The sequence below is a fragment of the Buceros rhinoceros genome, unplaced genomic scaffold, assembly GCF_000710305.1.
Source record: "Buceros rhinoceros silvestris isolate BGI_N320 unplaced genomic scaffold, ASM71030v1 scaffold8080, whole genome shotgun sequence".
NCBI classification, from domain to species: Eukaryota; Metazoa; Chordata; class Aves; order Bucerotiformes; family Bucerotidae; genus Buceros; species Buceros rhinoceros.
The window spans coordinates 48988-65786 of NW_010391267.1; the positions used below are offsets into that span (position 1 = coordinate 48988).

A 16799-nucleotide genomic window follows, 5' to 3' on the forward strand; every position below is an offset into this window, starting at 1 on the left:
TTCCTTAGTGCTTTAAGCATTTTTATCATAGTTTCAGTCTTTTAAGATGTAGTACTTATGCCCTGCAGATTAATTCAGAGGAATAGAGCACCACTTTTCAAGGACTTTGTTGAAAAGTCCCTCTTCCAACATGCGCGACCAACTGCAAAGTAGATAAATGAACCTCATTTTTCTAAGCAGTTCCCAAAGGTAAGAAGAAGAGCCAACATCTGAGGAGAAAGTAGAATTAAAAATAAAGCAATTATTTGAAAATTATTGTAATTTTGAAAAGCATTTTATAAATGCAGACCTAATACATATTTCTCTCTCAGATATCACCCAGGTACGCATCCACATATCAGTGTTGATTTCCATATAGTCTGCTATTTTTATTACACGGTTTTATACTCCTGCCTACACTCACATACACTGAAATTTCTCTTTCAAGATGACTTCTCAATTCAAAATGTTTTCCAGAAAGCTGGGATTTTCTTCCCATTTTATACATTAAAAAAATCTGTCTATGAATATTTCTGTGTTCCCGTTTCTCCTGCATGTTTTCCAGTTAGAAAAAACTGAGTGAACTACAATATGTAGTTCATCCTTGCAACAGGTTTCGAAGACGGGACTTTCCTTAACCTCAGAAACGGCTATAGTCAACACTGTTGGAAAGCCAGAAACCTCTCTGTTACTTCTTCCAGATATGACATGGGAACTCCTAATAATTAGCTTAGCAGCCAAAATGTATCTCACTGCTTCTAGCCGCAACTAAACATTTTTGGTTTGGGAAGGGTTTTGTGGGGGTTTTTTTGTTTGTTTGTTTATTTTTGGGGTTTTTTCATAAAAACAGTTTCGCAAGTGATTTTTTCACCTTCCTCTGCTTTTAAATCTGAAGTGATGCATTGTCACGGTCATGATGGTCTAAGGGTTAACAAGAGCCTGTGTTCGTGAGAAGGTAAGGACTCATGCTAGCCTATTTTTTTACATTTACATTCTTCAGCTGTTGTCACACTTCTAACTTATCCTAACATGAGTTAACATGGTTCAACCAAATCTGCAGAAGGACAGACATCTGCAGACTGGAGTCACGAAGCCAAGGCCTTATGGTATTCACAGAAATTAACCCTGTAAATCCCAAACTTCCCTGTGCCTCTTAATGGGAGTGCTGTGCAAAGCCTCAGATTGAATACAGTCCAAGAGCAGAAGGAGCAGAGGAAAGCTCTTTGGTGAGCTGTTTCTTCTCCTCATTCATTACTATTTCTTCTTTATCTTCCTCCTCGGCAAGGTCTCAGTCAGCACTCAAGCACACACAATCTGAAGGAACAGCAGGACAGTAATTCAAATTTGTATTACAAATCACAGAGTACAGTTCCTCCTGAGTCTGCCACTATCATTAAAAAAGGGGTCAGCCAGATATTTCTACAAAAATACCGAAGTATTCAAAGACCTAATACAGATACTTCATTGGCATTAACTTTGGTTAGGATCCAGTCTGTTCACACTTCTCTCAATTACTGTTTCAGTGTGCCCAGGACCTGCAAGATAGTGCTGCACCTGTTAAGTTCTGGCAGGTCTTTTTGCACTTGCAGCAGAATGAATTCCGTGAAATGTCTGCCAGGATGGACTATTAAATTAATAACATTTGAAGATTGCTATCTCTGGCATTAGTTATTTGCAAAATCAAATGTAAATTGTCACTTGAATACATTGTATGAGTTGAACAGAGAATTAAATTGCTTTATATTTTAAAATTGCTGATGAAAATGACTCCTGGATAAACTCTCTTGCAATTTCATTCCAGTCAGAAAGGGCCACCCTGAACTCCAATCAGCAAATATTCAACAGTGATTGGCAGCGCTAGGAGCATCTGGCACACTTAAAAATTTGAGATAGGTATGTCAGATGAGAGAAGGGAAGGAAAACTGGGGGATGGAAAAGACACACACACAGAGTGGGCAATTGAAAAGTATCAGTTTGTCCTCCAAAACATCCCAACTTCAGTCAGTCTGCTGCCGCAGGTTTCACTGTTGCCCTCCTCTACCTTGTAAAGTTCTGGTCTGTGCCCACAGTGGTTTCTAAATTATTCAGAGATGGCCCACCCAGACATGGCTTTGGACAGCTATGTTCCACCACCTTAGTAAAGACAATGGATCCCATAGAGGAAAGAATGAACAAATTTTGATAGGGCAGGTGACATAGATCAGCTTATACTCATGTGATACAAATGGGTATCAATAGGATATTAATTCAGTTGTGCAGGATCACTTCTAGTGCAAAACATTATTGTTTAGGTGTGTCAGAAACCTGGGTAGAAATGAGCATACTTCCCTTTTTTTTAATTGGCAATTGTAGCTTTGATATATTAATTACACTCTACTGGAAACTTTCATTTCAAACACCAGCATATAATATCAGTTTCACTTTATGCTATACCTTGGTTCCAAATTCATGGTTTGCAAGCACCTGAAACAGGAGGAGCTGGCAACTCTCAGGTGCCGCACTATTGATTTTAACTTTGTATTTTGACATTTCAGGCTTTTTGTGAAGCTTTGGGAAAGTACAGAGCAGTCACCTGGAACAGTTGCCTCCAAGGCAAAACCCCTACACAATGCGGCATTTCTGCCTTCAGTGCATGGGCAGGAGTCCGTTCCTTGCCTTACGCAAGAAACTGATTATCCAGTTTCATATCCAGTATAGTACTTTCATAGAGCCACAAGAACCACCGAAGGGCTGGGTTGGAAGGGACATAAACCTTTGCTTTTGGACAGTGGATGAGCTTTGACAGCAGGCTAGCTTAGCTGCAGGGTGGTGTTCTCGGGGTCTGCCAACAGACGCGTTCTGTGAAGCGACCAGAACATTAAAAGGCAAATCCGGATCAGTGGTAATTAAAAGATGGTATTTGCCACAACATCGCAGAGGAGCTATTACTAAGGATAAGCACGTTTAACTGGCAGGTTCATCTCCTGAGTAGTTGGGGTGAGGGAGCTACCTGCCTCACCGATCCCAAATGTTACAACTTCAGAGTGATTTGAAAATTGCACAGGGAGCAGAGATAGCGACAGCAGCATGTTGGTATTGAGACAGCTGGGCTGGATGGCTCGGATGAGTACAGGCTCGTTAGCCTTGAACCTGTACCAGAGCAATTAGTGGGAAAATCGTCATGGAGTTCAGAATTTAGAAAAGATCTGAAATGTCACAGAATCATGGAATGGTTTGGGTTGGAAGGGACCTTAAAGATCCTCTAAAGATGACCTAAAGATCCCCCTCCTGCTATTGGCAGGGGCACCTTCCACTAGAGCAGGTTGCTCAAAGCTCCATCCAACCTGGCCTGGAACACTTCCAGTGATGACAACTTCTCTGAGCAACCTACTGAAGCATCTCATCACTCTCCTTATAAAAAATGAACCAAACAAACAAGCAAACAAAAAGCTTCCTATGTCCAGCCTAGATCCACGCTTAAAACCATTTAAAAACCATTGCCCCTTGCACTGTCACTGCAGGCTTTGGTAAAAAGTCTTTCTATGTCTTTCTTATAAGACCTCCTTAATTATGGAAAGACTGCTGTAAGGTCTCCCTGGAGTCTCCTCCAGGCTGAACAACTCCAACTCTCTCAGGCTTTTTTCATAGAATAGGTCTTCTGTTCCTCTCATCATTTTTGTGGCCCTTCTCTGGACCTGCTCCAACAGGTCCATGTCTTTCCTGTGCTGAGGACTCCAGATCTTGATGCAGTACTCCAGGTGGGGTTTCATGAGAGTGGAGTAGAGGGATAGAATCACCTTGCTTTACCTGGTTTTTATGCAGCCCAGAGTATGGTTGGCTTTCTGGGCTGCAAGTGCTGGCTCACGTCCAATTTTTCATCTAACAATATCCTCAAGGCTTTCTCTGTAGGGCTGCTCTCGACCAATTAATCACCCAGTCTGTACTGACACTGGGGATTACCCTGACCCAGATGCAGGACCTTGCATATTACATACATGCATGCATGCTACAGAAGACAACCCTATTATACAAAACCAAACTCAAACAAAATTGTAAACTGAACTAACACTGATCTGAAACCTTAACAATTACAGATAGTTGTCAGAAAACATGCTTGTTTCAGCTTTCTCTCATGGGAAGCAGGGGAGGAAGGAACTGAGCAGCAGCGAGTCCACAGCACTCTTAAGCTTTCGTATCAAGATACATCATAGCATTCAAGGTACAAGGTTAGCTGAGAAAACCTTCTCATTCCAATTTTGTGTATGGATAAAGCACATCAGCTCAACAAGGGTTTCACATGGACACTGTACTATTCAACTAACATACTTAACAGCAGATCTGTAAAACTCTTATCAGTGCAGCTGCATTTGTGTTAGGTCCTACTGATGGTAGTGGCTTAGCATTTAGTGCAACATTTTCGGCATAGCATCACAGCTACTGAAAAGGCAAAGATTAAATCCCAGTCAAACCACTAACTGCAAACAAAGGAGGCAACAGCTTCATGGAAATGTCGTAATAGATCATAACCAGAAACCCCAGGAACTGTCTGATTACTGCCTACAAAGTTCACTTAAGAAATTATTCCATTAAAAAGCACATAACAACTTGCAAATTTCAAACTCAATGCAGATTCAAAAGGAAGGAATACTTTCATGATTTACACGTAATCAGCACTGACATTTAAGTCACATTCTGTCGATAAAATACCATTTCAGAGAGAAACCATCTCATTCCCTCAGAGCTGTGCTGGTTTTGTGATGTTAACAGAATTAAAATAGCAGCCTATATTTCTCTTAAGGCCATAAGCAAATGTGTTTGTATTTAAATGCAGGCATGGAGAATACAAAGAATATGAAAACCACTGTTTTTGTAGCATAGTTAAACTTGTGCGTGCCCATGAATATGTGTAAGAAATATTTCAAGCAACAGTCCTTTATATTAATTTCTGCGTCTTTCAAGATGTGCAAGGATAATTCAAAGGGAAAAAAGTGAGTTTAGATATTTTAGATGACTGAAATTCAAAGGATTTTACATTATATCTCTCAGAAAAAAAGTAACTTGGTAATATTTTTCATGTATGGTGTTCATTTGAATTCAACTCCAAAGCCACTTTAGAACTGTCCCAGACTCGAGCACTGGCAGGTGGCTACATGATACCTTCTCTTTTGGAAAACATTTCAGGACTGCATCTGAGTACTAACTGATGGTTGCAGTGTTTCAGTATCTTGTATGAATATTTCAGGTATTTAGAGAATGAAAGATTCTCACAGAATCATCTGGTTGGAAGAGACGTTTAAGATCATCGAGTCCAACCATTCACTCCACACTGCCAGGATTCCTAAACCATGTCCCTCAGCACCACATCCACACAGCATTTAAACACTTCAGGGATGGGGACTCCACCACCTACCCACACAGCCTGTTCCAATGCTTAATGGCCCTCTGTGTAAAGAAATTTTTCCTGATATCCAACCTAAATTTCCCCTGACGCAACTTAAGGCCATTTCCTCTCGTTCTGGAGAGGAGAAGAGACCGACCCCCTCACCTCCCTACAACCTCCTTTCAGGTAGTTGTAGAGAGCAGTAAGATCTCCCCTGAGCCTCCTCTTCTCCAGACTAAACATTCCCAGTTCTCTCAGCCGCTCCTTGTATGACAGGTTCTCTAAAACCTTCACCATCCTACAAAATGTAATGCTGTGATTAATTTCTAAAGCTGGGATCTTTTCCACCCACAGAGCCTTTGAGGAACACAGGAGATATCTCTGTTTACTTCCCTGACGGTGTAGCTGGTCCTGTGTCATTCTAGGAGTTAAGCTCCTGCTGGAATTTTGCCTTTGGGAATTAAATCACCCTCTGATCACAGAGAATCTCAGTTTGAGAAGCACTGGCATCCTATAGACAGACATTCCCTCAAGAAAGAACCAGAAATGGTTTGTCATCTATGAACTTGTTTGACCTTGGCAACATCTCAAGGAACAAGAGCTATTTGGATGGACGCTTATGTACCCTGTCATACTTCGGGACACCGTTTTAGTGCCTTCCTGCAGTTCCATGAATTTCAGAAATATTTTAATAAGCTAGGAAACAAACACATCGCTAAGAGAGCTTCCCACTTGGCGATTCTAATCTTTGATGTTGCACAAGGATAACTCTTAGTACTCCATGGTATCATACCATTTTTGGAGCTCCTTGGCAGCAGGGCAACTGTTGGACGATACTAGTCTACTGATCTCTCAACAAATTGAAAATATCATCAGTAGTATGTGAACAAAGTTGCTTAAAAATAGAAGATGTGCTGTGGTGCTGACATTCTACATAGTGTGTAAATTTGAGCTCGTCAGCCTGGTAGTTGCCAAAGCAGTTTTGCAGAACCCAGAACACCAGCAGTACGCAGCATGACTACAGCATCTGGCATGCCGGCTAGGAAGAGATCCATAAGCTTCAGTGAGTTCTGCTCTGCAACAAAGAAACCACAGATTTACATCTGTACTCTTACACCGATGTAGAAATGGCCTTTTTTATACCAGCTAGCTATCCCACCTTCCCTGACAGGGTCAAGCATGATGGTAAACGGAAAGGACAGAAGGTTAGTATGTCTAGTAACACAGGATAAGTTATGATAGTTAAAACCACAATTTCTCAGAGATTTTCACTCATTATAATGTCTCTTTCATAATAGAAATGGAAAAGAACGGAAGGAACTGGAGCTGCCCTGGGAACAGGAAGGATGTCCCTAAATACTAAACAAGTCCCTTATTAAAATCTGGAAAGCACCTTAGCTGCAGAGTCATCCTTGTAATTACTGTAGCCCTGGTAACAGTTAAGGTAAAAAAAAAAACAAACCTCCAGCACTTTATGATGCCAAAGACTTTGGTTTCAAGAGAAGGAATCTGTGCCACTGACATTTAGTTTTACTGCAAGAGCAAGCACCCAGAACTTCTGGTGCTGAGCACTGGTACTGAATGAGGCTTTTTTCAGCCTGAAGAAGCTGGCTACGACTGAAGCCTGAATGTATTCCAGGGCGACTATTTATAGCCTCGTCCCTTTCAGCTGATAAAAAGGAAATGGATGCTTTTTGGCTAATTACCACAAAGCCAACACATATGTCTTCTTAAATGCAACATATCTGATAGGAGGGAAAAGAAGCAATGTAACCAGCAGAAGAGGAATACTGTTTCATGAATTCCATGTTTAAAGAACGGGACAATGAGAAATCTCCAATCACAAGTATTGATTTCCTTCCCCAGGGAGTAAGGAAAAATCCATGCAGTATTTACCATAAACTCTTCTTAAATATGCATCCCTCGTCTTTCTGAAAATGACCTTCATGCTACACTCTTCTCATCCCTGTGCCTTTCTAAAAGCCACAGAACATGTTCAGTATGCCCACTACCGAGAAACATCCAGCAGCATCTTACCACACAATTTCAGGGGTGCCTTTCCTCCAGGACTCCCGTTCTTGGCAGGCCCCGGTCGCCCCGTGCCCGGGTCTGTGATGTCCGGAGGTAGAGCAGCGACTCTTTCATGGGCACCCCCTTGCCATGGGGAAGGAGCTTGCATGCCCTTGTGAGGTTGAGAGCTGTGCTGGTGGTGGCATGTGCCTCCAGTGGGGTCTCCCAGGCCAGACAGGTCTCAACTGAAGGGTCAGACAAAGTGTGTCCACGGGCAGGATGGGCTCACTAGCCTTCGGGCAGCCATCCTAGGAGAAGGACAACTCTGACTCCAAACCCGGGCAGATGGAGCTCCTTTAGCCCTGTAAGGCATCCATCATCTCAGAGAAGGACACTCTAACCAAACCTACGACCCGAGGACTTCGCTGTCACCGTCCAAGCTCACTAGGCCCTGGCAGATGAACCTCAGGTGTAAAGGGTGGAGCCAGTTCCGCGCACGCTGCGCCTCACCTAGAAAACCCACCGCACAGGATCGAAGGGTGCACTCATCGCTTGCAGTGAGCGTGGGAAAAGCCCTTCCCAGATCTTCGTTCGCAAAGCCAAGCCATGATGATGATGATCGGGGTGCCTGGACACAGAGTTGGGCAACTCACTCTAGGTGGCTCTGCCTGAGCAGGGCAGTTGGACCAGATGACCTCTAGAGGTCCCTTCCAACTTTGACCACCCTGTGATTCTGTGCCTTTTACCTGGAAATGATGGTATTTAGAAGATGGAAAAAAGGCAAATTTCATGCCACTGTAACAGAGACATTTTAAAGGTAAAACAAAAGGAGAACGGTATGTCAGCCAGCAAGGAAACCTACTTTTTTCATCCTCTATCTCCAGGCATTTGCAAAAGGAAGGAAACTGAGATCCAGTGATCAGATCAACTGTTTCTCCCAAAATTTAAGAGCATATCAGTTTCCATAACTAACATGATTCATAGGCTAGAAGGTATATTGCAAAAAAATAAGAAAGTTCAATGTCTCTTTGTTCCTCCTCCTCCCTCCCCCACGCTCCCACCCTCTGCCCCAATTAGTCCATATGCACCTGACTACTAGAAGCTGGAGACAACAATGGGGTTTAAGAGAAACATGATAAAATACCTGCTGCATCATGATCAGTAGTTATTCCTTATTTATTAGCATTATAATAATGGCTGGAAGCCGCGACCAAAATTAGGACTTTTTCGTATCTCTGAACAAAAACCATGGTAATATAAAAGACCTATTGAAATCCAGTCTCAGAATCCAGGACTTTTAAGAACAATAAAAGATGACAGACAAAATGGAAAGGACAAGAGACAGAGAAAAGAGACTAAGATCACAAAGAAATACATCACAAACCAACAGAAGCAACATTCCCGACCTCTGAAATCAGGAATAACCACTCCTCCGTGTTGTTGAACTCATCTCACTTTAACCTTATTCTTCTCACTTGCTCCTCTCCATTACTCTACTCAAAACACGTAAAAATTGATCAAAAATGGACAAAAAAACTTAAGTACTAGTGTGCCTGCTACTTTGAAGCCCAGTTGCTCACAAGTAGAATGGTACTTGTTTGATCTGTAAAAACTGGTGGGTGTCCAGGAGCATAAGGGAAATAGAAAATACATCTCTCAACAGTACAGCTTAACCCTTATGAACATGATTATTAGATAATTTTCAACAACCTACACATTAATGTCCAGGAAAAATTTGGATTGGAAATATTTTAGCACATGGAAAAAAATAATTCTTTGTACTTAACGATGAGTTACACGAAATATCCTAGGAAACGTCTTTTCTGTATTATGCTGAATCTTACTCCAAGACAAATCGATAGTCAATACTTCAAAAATCAAGGTTGCATTGACTGACAGGCAGGTGCAATCTCAGCTTTGCGTAAAAATGGTCTCCCACTTCAAACAAACTGAATGGCAATTGTGCAGGATATCAGCTTTTGTGGAAAATGCACAAATGTATTCATATGTATTTATTTTGAAAGGGAATTCATAGCCAACTAAGCATATCGACAGGAACATATATGAAGTGGCATGCTAGTCAAATTATTCATTTTCTTTTGCTAGTAGGGGGTATTTGGTAAAAAACCTGGCATAATGCTCATTTTCAGCAATACGCTGAACTGTCAGTCAGCCAATAATCTCACAGTATTTTAGAGAAAAACAGCAACATTTCTGCACTAATTAAATTCCACTCGCTTAGCCTAGACCATCAAGTGTCAGGACTTCCAATGGCCTCTGTCACATGGTTGTAAAGAAATGTGACTTTTCAAACATGGAAGTTGATTAATTATTCTAGAACATTTTGCAACCCACTTCTCCTAAAAGACTATTGTGCATGTTTCTTCCAGTAGCTTTTTTTAAGGACTTTCATCACGCTCTCTGTAGAAAACACTGAAAAGAAAAAGCAAGAATACATACGGAATTCTTGCAGCTTTGTTACAAGCTGCCATGTTGGCATAAACTGTTTTCACTAATGATTAGAGTTCAGAAATTTAGATCATGTATAGCTGAATCAGAGTCTCCCAAAATCTATTTTGAAAGGGGACCAGCATTTCACTAGCACGTCTGAGAATGAAATAAGGGCTCTGATTTTATTTTGGTTTTTGCCTGCCACCCACTACTGCTGAGGAAGCGCTATCAAGCACTGCATTTGACAACTGCTTGAGCTGCACTTTGCATATGTATTCAAAACTACCCCCCCGCTGAGAACTATGAGCCTAGTGCCTGGCCACACCATTGCAAAGGACCTGAGCAGTTCTGGAGACCTACTGTGGCTATTCAACTTGACAATGTCAGTTTGAATTGGAGCTTTGCAGAAGTCAATCCCAGAGATTTCTTCTTCTTAACTTTTCCTTAAAATGAAATGTAGTTTAAGTAGATGTGATACTGCTTTGTTCAAACTATTTTTGAGAACAAAAATCTTTCTGTGAGGATATAGAGAAACAGAGGTAAACAGAAATGGGAAAAGGGGACTGAGAGAAAGAATTGGGGAAGAAGAATGGTCACTGTGGTCAGAGGGATGAACAGAACAGATGTGAGGACCAGTACAAGGACAGAAACAGGTAATCTGGCAGAGGGAATCTGAGATGGGGTTAATGTCAGTTCCCCATTTTCCCTCTTCTGTGCATAGCAAAAGCCCCTTGGGAGTATCAAAATCTTATTCTCATCTTCTTCCAAGTCAACTGGAATCAGAGGGGATCCTGAATGTCTCCCCATGTGCTGTGCTTGCCAGTGCAGAGAAGCCTCTCAGAGGACCTCTATCTCTGCGAAGTCATTAATCTCAAGGCAGTGAAACACTGGGATCATTTCATGAAGGTAATGGAAACTAAAATCTTTTAAGCCTCAAAAAGACAAAATTAAGGGACAGATAATGCCTCCCCATGGTACAAAGCTGATTACAGTAAGATGAAGAAAATAGTCTAGTTTGGGTGGGACTGGCTGGGTGGATGTGGAGCCTGCCTAAGGCAGCGTGGAAGAAGTGAAAGGCAGCCTACCCAAGGTGACATGGACAGAGTGGGCACTAGGCAGGTGCAAATACAGTGTGTGCTGTACAATGAGCCATGCATGTAACTCCATCTGTGACACACACCCTCTGCTACAACAGTTCACGTGTCACCATCTTCCCTATCTGACTCAGGGCTTGATGGGACAAGAGGGAAAGTACCAACCAGAAAGAGTAGCGTAGAGACAACATATTCTGTAACCACCACGCAGCAAAACCGCCCACAGTTGGGAACAGTCTGCCTATTTTTTTCAGCACACAGTCCAAATATTTTTAAGCGGGACCATGAGATCCACTCCCACAAGACAGAAATTAGGACAGGTGCTTGGAAACCATGTATTATTTTCCAGCTAGCCACAATAGCATCACCAGCAGTAACTGCAAACGCAGAACTAATCATTAAGGCATTACAAACACATTGTTAAAAAATACTGTATCATGAAGCTTTGCTAGTGCAGGATAGCAAGTGTTTCATGGTATCTGTTCCCCTTCTGGAACTTGAAGTTCTTGAAAATGGAGAAAAAAAAAAACCTGCCAACAACAAAACTTCCAAAATGGAAAACACCAAGTGAAGGACACACAGCCTTTTTTCTACCTTTCTGACTAGTTATCCCCAGACACACATTTAAATGTACCTCACATTCAAAGTGTTCTGAACATCAGCCATCTACACCCTTCCTGTAATCGCATCAAAAGCTGCTCCTTGGGTAAAAACTCTCTGCTCTGCTACATTTGATGACACTTTTACCCATGCATGTCACTAAATTATGTGTTCTCACTACCCATCCTTAAAGCCGCTCATCATGCATCTCCCACCTCACTGCTGGCAGCCCCATCACAAGACATCACTTTATCCCCTCACTGAAACTCTGCAGAGCAGCATGGAAATCAAACACCGTGCCACATACCCATTAGATACAGACTGTAAAATAGATGGGATCCATATCTGCATTTAAATACCAGGGAGGTATTTAATCCCTTTTGGTCACTGCCAGTTCTCAGAAGACAAATGATTACAGTTATTGGAGTGTGCAGCTTAACTTAATTTTCTAGATCTTCAAAGTTTAAAGCAACTGCATTTATCATTTGATTTCATTTCCTTCCCAACTTAACTTACTATTGTAGCACTTAAAGCCTACACAATGCACTTGCTATTTTATCAATATTCCACCTTTGGAGAGTCACTTTCATGTAAAGCATAATAGTAAACAGAAAAGTGAATAAAAATGGTTTAATACAACACAGTTCTACAATTTATGTGCATCATCTTCAATGATGTCTCTTTTTTTAAGCACAAATACAAACTGCAGCATCTTGAGGATAGGAGAGAGTAAAGAGAATGAAAATTTACGTTCTCCTACTCAAACACCAAAGGCTGGTATTTGGACGTAAACCAATTTCTTCTGAGGCTGTGACTGCTAAATCTGCTAAATCTCATGCTGATTCCCACCAGATAAGATTATTTTTATTTATTTTTGGTAAAAGGCAAAAAATCTTTAACAACAAAGGAAGTTAGAAACCAGGTATACACAGCCTGACAATTTTTCTTCAGGGAAGTAAAAACAGTGGTACCATCAGTTTTCAGCTGCCAGTGCTTCTAAACACAAAATCCTGCCGTCAGGTTTCTATCTTTGTTGCTCCTATAGGAGCTGAACACACAAAATCAGAGACCAGGAGGGGCTGCATGCATGCGTGCATGACAGAAAGTAGAAAAATTCAAACTTTGACTTGTAAGCCGTTAAAGCTACCAGCTTTGTTTTGGTCCACTGCTGAGGCCTTACCACAAGAATCAACTAATAGAAAACTGTATAAAATGCAAAAAGCACTTCTGTCAGCCAACCTGTGATTAAAACAATTACGCAGCAAATACATCCCACAGACTATATTCGTATACATTCAGAATTGTCAGATTGAAATGAGTTATTTTCTAGGAACATCACATTTGCTTCATACGCCTTTTCACACTGATGACAAAAATCATGGCAATCACAGACCTCAGTTGAGCGAAGCAGTTCATCGTACCTGAGCAAACTCATGGTACTGATTTGCCAACGTCTAGAACATAAAGTCTCAGAATTGAATGAACACGGTAAAGTAATACTGGGGAGCAGTTTAGATCACAGAGGAGGACAATAAAACACACAGTACTGTAAATGTAGTGTTTGAATGATACACAGAAAACAGATCAGGAACTGGGGAAAAACATCATTTTGCCCGTTCTCCATTTCTTCTGACAATTCTAAAACTAGTCAGAGATGATTCACTTCCTGAAATTTTCTGCTTTGCATTCCTCTTCTTACAACAAGCTCACAATATAAAAAGGTGATTTAATTAAAACTCACATACTTAAAATATATAAATATGTATCTAATATAATGCACGATTCAATTCCAAATCTGATTTATTTCTAGAGAACATCATCAAGTTAATTATCCATATGATACATGAATCACATGGTAAATTCTAAATGTATCAGATCAAACATCCAAAAGCCTGTTAAATGTATGTCTTTGAGTTTCCATGCGACTGCTGGCATTTTCAGCCATTACCTTTTCTAGCAAGCATGCCAGTTTAGGTCTAGCACTTCCCCATGGACTCTTTCCTATTTTAGGCATTTAAAATATTTTTTCAGAGGTGCTCTTCATCTAGCACAGCACGGCATTAAGTGGAATTAAATCTGGACAATCCACACAGAAACCTCAAGAAGGCCCATGCAAACCTTTAAGTCACCAGGAAATTCAGCTTCAATGACATTTTAATACAGCCATACGTTCCTACATTCAGGTATGAAGAAGCACAGGATGGAACACAGAAGTCTACCTCGTCCCACCAGACAATACAATACCAGAGGGAGGTACAAGCCCCACGGCCAGCCTTCATTCCTTCCCAAAAATCCACCCCAAAAGCAAGAACAGTTCTGATCCTGTATAAATCCTCCATAAAACCATGAAAATACTGAAGTTCTCCATCCCTAGTAAGGCAAGAGTAAAAGCATCAGTCAGATATCACATATCCTTTTGTAACAGAGCACACCTACCTTTTCAGTTTCATATAATTTTCACTAGCTGCAGGTCTGCATTCAGCCCGTTGCACCACTATTCCTTCCAAGGAAAGTTTATCTAGAATGAAAAAAGCAAAGCAAAAGTGGACATTAAAATAAGATTCCATGACCAACATGGTCAAGATTTGAATAAATTTTCACTAATTAAGTATTTAGTAAATATAATGTAATAAAAGATCTCAAATCACAAACTAACATAAAATCTCTGCTATTTAGACACTGAAGAAACAAGCAGGAAAACCATGCTTGCACAGCTGGTATCCCCCAGACTTCCTGATTTTGCCATCAGATGTTTTACATTTGAGGAATGAATCACTAAGACCAAATATTAAATAAGAGTTGGTAACCGTGTGGTCCCCCTATCTCTGCTGCACTGAGATTGTCAAGGAATTCTGGAAATGTGCACTGAATACAAACAGTGACCATAAAAAAAGAAAAAATCTACAAAAAGAACCCAGTCATCAAAGTATCCAAAATTAGTGGAAGATAAAATAAGAGCTAATTTTATTCCTATCCTCAGAAAAATGGTAACCTATTTTCATCTTATTACAATAAAAAATAAACTGTTCACTAAAGGCACATAATGCAATAAAGTATTAATACTGTATGTGATAGCAGTCAGGAAAACAAAACAAAAACTTGCAATTAGTAATCTAGGAGAATCTCTACTAAGTTTTACTTAATACTGCACTCCGTACATTCACCTCTGTAGCACAGTCACTTTGTAACCCAACACGAACACCTTTTTGCCTAAAGTAACACAACTAACAGAGCAGTGCAATAGCACCGGCCTACTCCATAAACGTGGAAAAGCCTAAAAATTACAAACAACTTGATGTGGAAAGGAAGAGAGGAGTGATGGTGGGAAAACACCTGCTTCCCTGTGATGATGTTCTAGTGGGGGTGAGGCGGGGTGGGGAGGAGGGGCAATTTATGCATCTCTTTTGGGCATAATCAGTGCAATATGTGTAAAACAAACACCTCCGGAGCAGCCTTGCGTAACAAGAAAGGATGAGCTTTAAGGGCTTGAGTAGCTCTCACTATTTGAAACATCCTTCCAACAGAGCCTCCTCATCTTGCTGTTGCTGTGGGGTACGACACTGTCACTGTCACCTGCAGCCGGCAATGTCACAGAAGGTATCAGAAATGTTTAGAAGTATTAATGCCAAGTAACACAAGGCTCTCTGAGATGCCTCTAGTTTTCCCATTGCCTCATAGGCCGAAATATTATTACATCTGGAAATCTAAGTCTGCTCTCCCTGAATAATGCAGAGAGTGATTACTTCCACATCATGTATTTTAAAATTATTTAATCTAAAACTTCTTGGTTTGATTCAAACTAAACCCTTGAAAAGAGTAAAACACTTCTGGTTTTACAGATTCCTAAGCTTTAGGGTCAGGAGAGACAACCTGGCAAATTTGCCTGACCTCCTCTGTATCACAAACAGATAAATGTTTTTCTTATGTACAGAAGATAGTAACTTATTTTGTGGCTGAAATGATATTAATATTGCTGCTTAATTTCTAATATGAATTTGCCTTCAGCTTCTACCAGTTTGTTCTTATGACTTTCTGTACTATGCTAAAGAGCCTTTAATACCTGATGTTTTCTCCCTTTGAAAGTACCTATACGTTGTAATCAAGTCACTTTTCAATCACTTTTCCAATAAATGGAGCAATTTAAGCTCATCCATTATCCCACCACAAGGCATTTATGCCGCACTTAAATCAAGTTTTGGGTCTCTTACCTGCACCTTGTTCGTTAAACCAATGATGTTTTAAGAAGATGGAGACCAGAAAATAGAAGTGATATTATGGTACTGGTCTTACCAAAATAAATTTCTCTCACGTTATTTCAGCCATCTCAAGGTTATTGAGCAGAATCTCTGAATTCAGCTGAGAGAGGGAGGAAGGGAGAATTTCAGAGGCAATCTTGTCCCACCTCTTTTAGGATTCTGTGATCTGTCCTATGCTAGTGTGGGTTGGGGTTTGATTTTTTTCCGGTGTGCGTGTGTGTGTGTCTGTGTCCCATGACTGTGCTTCTTGTTTAGACGGTTAAAACCGGGTTAAGATCAATTTGTCTCTAAAAATCAAGCTCTGGGGGTTGATGGAGCTGACTGGCTATTTTATCACTAACACATCTATTCTGACTCTTTTTTAAGTCTCACATTTTACCTGTGTGCTAAGCATTCCCTGTCCCCAGGTGCAGAATTGCCTTTGGCTTAGTTAAAATGCATTGTCTTTAAACAGATTCTGTGAATTAAGTGATCCCGATCACACCGTGACAGGCCTGTCACAGCTATTGACTGTCTAACCAGCATTTGTGTCAATCATGACACATTTTATATGCAGTGATTCTCACTTACTACCATCCATCTTGCTAATCCTGGAGGAAGCCCTTCAAACTACAACCTGAGTGGCTTCCTACTGATAATTACTTTCTGATAAATGTCAGCCAGTTTTTAATCTTGTTCTGTGTTTGCTATTTTTTTTAGAGATAAATCGGAAAGTCACAAGATTCTAAATAACGTGCAATACAAAATGTTAAGCAGGCTGCAAACAAGCTGTTACTCTATACTCACATCTCCAAAATAAACAAAATTAGATTTGTTTGACCAGAAAACATTTACATGAAGACATGTTTGCTAGCGTTCATTGTACTTGATAATTTTTTCACTTACCCAGTGAGGCAGGGATGCAAGCCCCAAGAGGGTTCTTGGAGGGTGGTGAGACACTGGAACAGGTTGTTACCCAGAGAAATCATGGATGCCCCATCCCTGGAAGTGTTCCAGGCCAGGTTGGATGGAGCTTTGAGCAACCTGCTCTAGTGGCAGGTGCACCTGCCC

General features: G+C 40.8%; 1 protein-coding gene across 1 annotated transcript in view; it reads right to left on the bottom strand.

The window, feature by feature from the left end:
* Positions 1–16799, bottom strand: part of GTF2F2 (general transcription factor IIF, polypeptide 2, 30kDa) — a gene marked incomplete at its 5' end in the record, with an annotated part of 84108 nt that overhangs the window by 34255 nt on the left and 33054 nt on the right. Inside the window, one exon of the mRNA XM_010140920.1 lies at positions 13930–14011. Coding sequence (XP_010139222.1) covers positions 13930–14011 — 82 coding nt within the window. The remainder of the gene's footprint in view (positions 1–13929; positions 14012–16799) is intronic.